This window comes from Vespa crabro, chromosome 3, assembly GCF_910589235.1.
Source record: "Vespa crabro chromosome 3, iyVesCrab1.2, whole genome shotgun sequence".
NCBI classification, from domain to species: domain Eukaryota; kingdom Metazoa; phylum Arthropoda; class Insecta; order Hymenoptera; family Vespidae; genus Vespa; species Vespa crabro.
The window spans coordinates 11789367-11792398 of NC_060957.1; the positions used below are offsets into that span (position 1 = coordinate 11789367).

A 3032-nucleotide genomic window follows, 5' to 3' on the forward strand; every position below is an offset into this window, starting at 1 on the left:
TTTTTTTCTTTTTTTTTTCTTTTTTTTTTTTTTTTTTTTTTTTTACAGTCTCAACACAATCCGATTATGGCAGCCTCAACTTTTCGCGATATTGCAAGACTTCAATCCAATCGATTTCAATATTACCGATTACGAGCCAGCATTTTGTGAAATATTGGATGCCGTCACTTATTCGTCAGCACAGAACGCAAACTTAACTAACAATATTATCGAGGTGACAAATTGTTCGAAGGTAAGTTAAGATTAATCGAAAAAGGAATCTTAAGGGGGTAAAAAAAAAAAAAAGGAAAAAGAAAATAATAATAAATAAAGAAAAATAAACAAACAAACGAATAATCGTTTCTCTTTTTTCTTTATTCTTTTTCTTTTTTTTTTATCTTAGATCGTGATACCGGAGAGCATGTATATAGATTCGACTATAGTTTCGACAGCTGCGATATTTTTCCTCTTCGTCGCTAGCATGTTCGTGACTTTATTGGGCCACAAAAATCTTTTATGTGAGTAGTGAAAAAATAAAAAAATTAAACAATTAAATAAATTTGATTTGCATTAAAAACAAAAAAGAAAAAAAAAAAAACAAAAAATTAATTCTTTTGATCATTTTGCAGACATTTGTTACACGATATGTTTCTTATCTCTGATATCAATAACTTGGTCGACGAGTTATTTATTGACATTGGGATTGACCTGCCTCTTCGTCGGTATAATGATGACAACATTGAACATTGTAGTAGGGGCCACTGTACTTTTATTCCCAACTTCATTAAGGTATCATTTATATTGTATTTTTTTTTTTTTTTGCTTTTTTCCAAATGATAGAGAACGATTGTAGCAGATCGATTTGATTATGTTTCATTGGTTCTTTGTCTTTTAATTTTTATTCTTTCCTTCTCACTTTTTTTTTCTTTTTTTCCTTTTTTTTTTTTTTTTTTTTTTTTTTTTAATAGAACGATGGCAGTAAGTTTGGTAATGATGATAGGAAGATCTGGATCTCTGATCGGCAATGTCGTGTTTCCGGTATTGCTCGAGTACGGATGCATAGCTCCGATCATGACGATAGCTTGCTTTCCCCTATGTAAGTATTCATATTCTTTTGGTTATAAGACCCTTAATATTTCTTTTTTCTTTTTTTCCTTTTTTTTTTTTTTTTTTTTTTTTTTTTTTTTTTTTTTTCGTACAAATTCAAACAAACGTCAGCATATAATTTATTATATTTATCATCATCTATATACTTCTTTTCTTTCAGTTGGTATCGTATTGGCATATTTCATACCGAACAGTAAGAATAAAAATGAGAAAAACGTCGAGTCTGGATCATAAAAAAAAAAACGCGAAAAATAAAAAAGAGAGAGAGAGAGAAAAGTAACGATATATATATATATATATATATATCAATGATCGAAAAGTAGATATTTGTCTTATTAATCGGAACTAGTAATGAAATTTTGCGATTATGATGAATATATGATCGAGGAAAACGATTATGACCAATTAAAAAGGCGAAACGAAACATTGATGGTCCGATACGGATCCGTTTCGAAAGAAGACAAGAATTATCGTTCAGGATGAATCTTCCGTTTTTTCTTTTTTTTTTTTTTTTTTTTTTTTTGGAAGAAGGGGAGTGGATAGGGAGGACTGGAGATCGACGAGCGTATTTTTTGTTCCTTTTTTTTTCTTTTTTTTTTTTTCGTATTAGAATCGAGTCGAGACTTTAGGATCAAAGAGAGGAGAATAGGAATGGACACAATGAGAAGATTGAGAGCAGAGAGTGCAACACGTACGAACGGAGGCCTTGGGTTTCACTTTCGACACATCCTGGAGAGCCCTCCAGCCTTCACCCACATGCTCGCTCTCCTCTATCCTTTTTCTACACCTTCTTCTTCTTCTTCTTCTTTTTCTTCTTCTTCTTTTTATTCATCATCTTCTACTTCCTCCTCTTTTTCTTTTTCTTTTTTATTAATCGTCATCATCATCATCACCATCATCATCATCATCATTTTCTTCTTCTTTTTCATCGTCATCCTATCTTCTCTTCGTAATCGCAAGTAAACGTTTCTTTTTTTCTTTAATTTTCCAATTACAATTGGAACTCGTTATACTCGCGCGTGTATATACGGGATGGTTCAAAATGTTCCTAGGTAATGTTATAAAAATTAATTACCATGTTTTTTTGTTTTTTCTTTTTCTTTTTTTCTTCTTCCTCCTTCAGATTACAGTAACATTAATCTAGGAACTTTTGAAAGATTACCTAGGAATTTTTTTTTATGTGTACATATATATATATATGTATGTATATATATATATATGTGTGTGTGTGTGTGTAAGTATGTGTGTACGTAAACGTTATATACGAGTTAGACGTAAGTTATAGGCTATATATATATATATATATATATATATATATATATTTATTAGATTATGTTTAGAAATTGATTAAGAAACGTTTGAAAAACGAATAAAAATATATAAAGATTATATATTTTTTTTCCTTTTTTTTTTTTTTTTTTTATTTGTAGAGATTCGTAGAGAGATATTAATAATGTATTTCTTAGAATATATATATATATACACGATCACTCGTCGAATATCTAATCCATCGTAATCGTACTATAATCGATTAGAGAGAAGGATCGATTTGAAGAAAATGAAAAAGAAAATTCCAATCCACGTATGGATCGTGGCAATTGATAATTTAAAATTTCTAGTCAACGTATACCGTGCCTCCCCAATCCTCAATTCTTCGCCCTCCCCTCTACTTACAAAAAGCCCGTCCGCCCCTCCCCTTCTACCCGATGCGAAATTATTTCTTTACCAGGTAGTTCTTTCCTTATTTTTTTTTTTTTTATCTCTCCTACGGTTCTAATCGTTTCCTACAAATTGTAATTAATTAATTGTAATCACCGATGAAATATTGTAATTATTGTATTATTATGATAAATAATTATTCGCTCGTTCGTTCGTTCGCATGTATTAACGATTAGGATAAGTTAATTAAAAAAAGAAGAAGAAAAAAATAAAAAAAAAAAAAAAAA

At 29.7% G+C, this 3032-nt stretch overlaps 1 protein-coding gene across 1 annotated transcript in view; it reads left to right on the plus strand.

Moving 5' to 3' along the window:
• LOC124422883 (synaptic vesicle glycoprotein 2B-like) overlaps positions 1-2451 on the plus strand; it is a 5048-nt gene extending 2597 nt beyond the window's left edge. Inside the window, exons 7-11 of the mRNA XM_046959834.1 lie at positions 49-232; positions 383-497; positions 609-768; positions 948-1075; positions 1247-2451. Of these exons, the coding sequence (XP_046815790.1) occupies positions 49-232; positions 383-497; positions 609-768; positions 948-1075; positions 1247-1320 (661 nt within the window). The 3' untranslated portion in view covers positions 1321-2451. The remainder of the gene's footprint in view (positions 1-48; positions 233-382; positions 498-608; positions 769-947; positions 1076-1246) is intronic.
• The last annotated feature ends 581 nt before the right edge of the window (positions 2452-3032 follow it).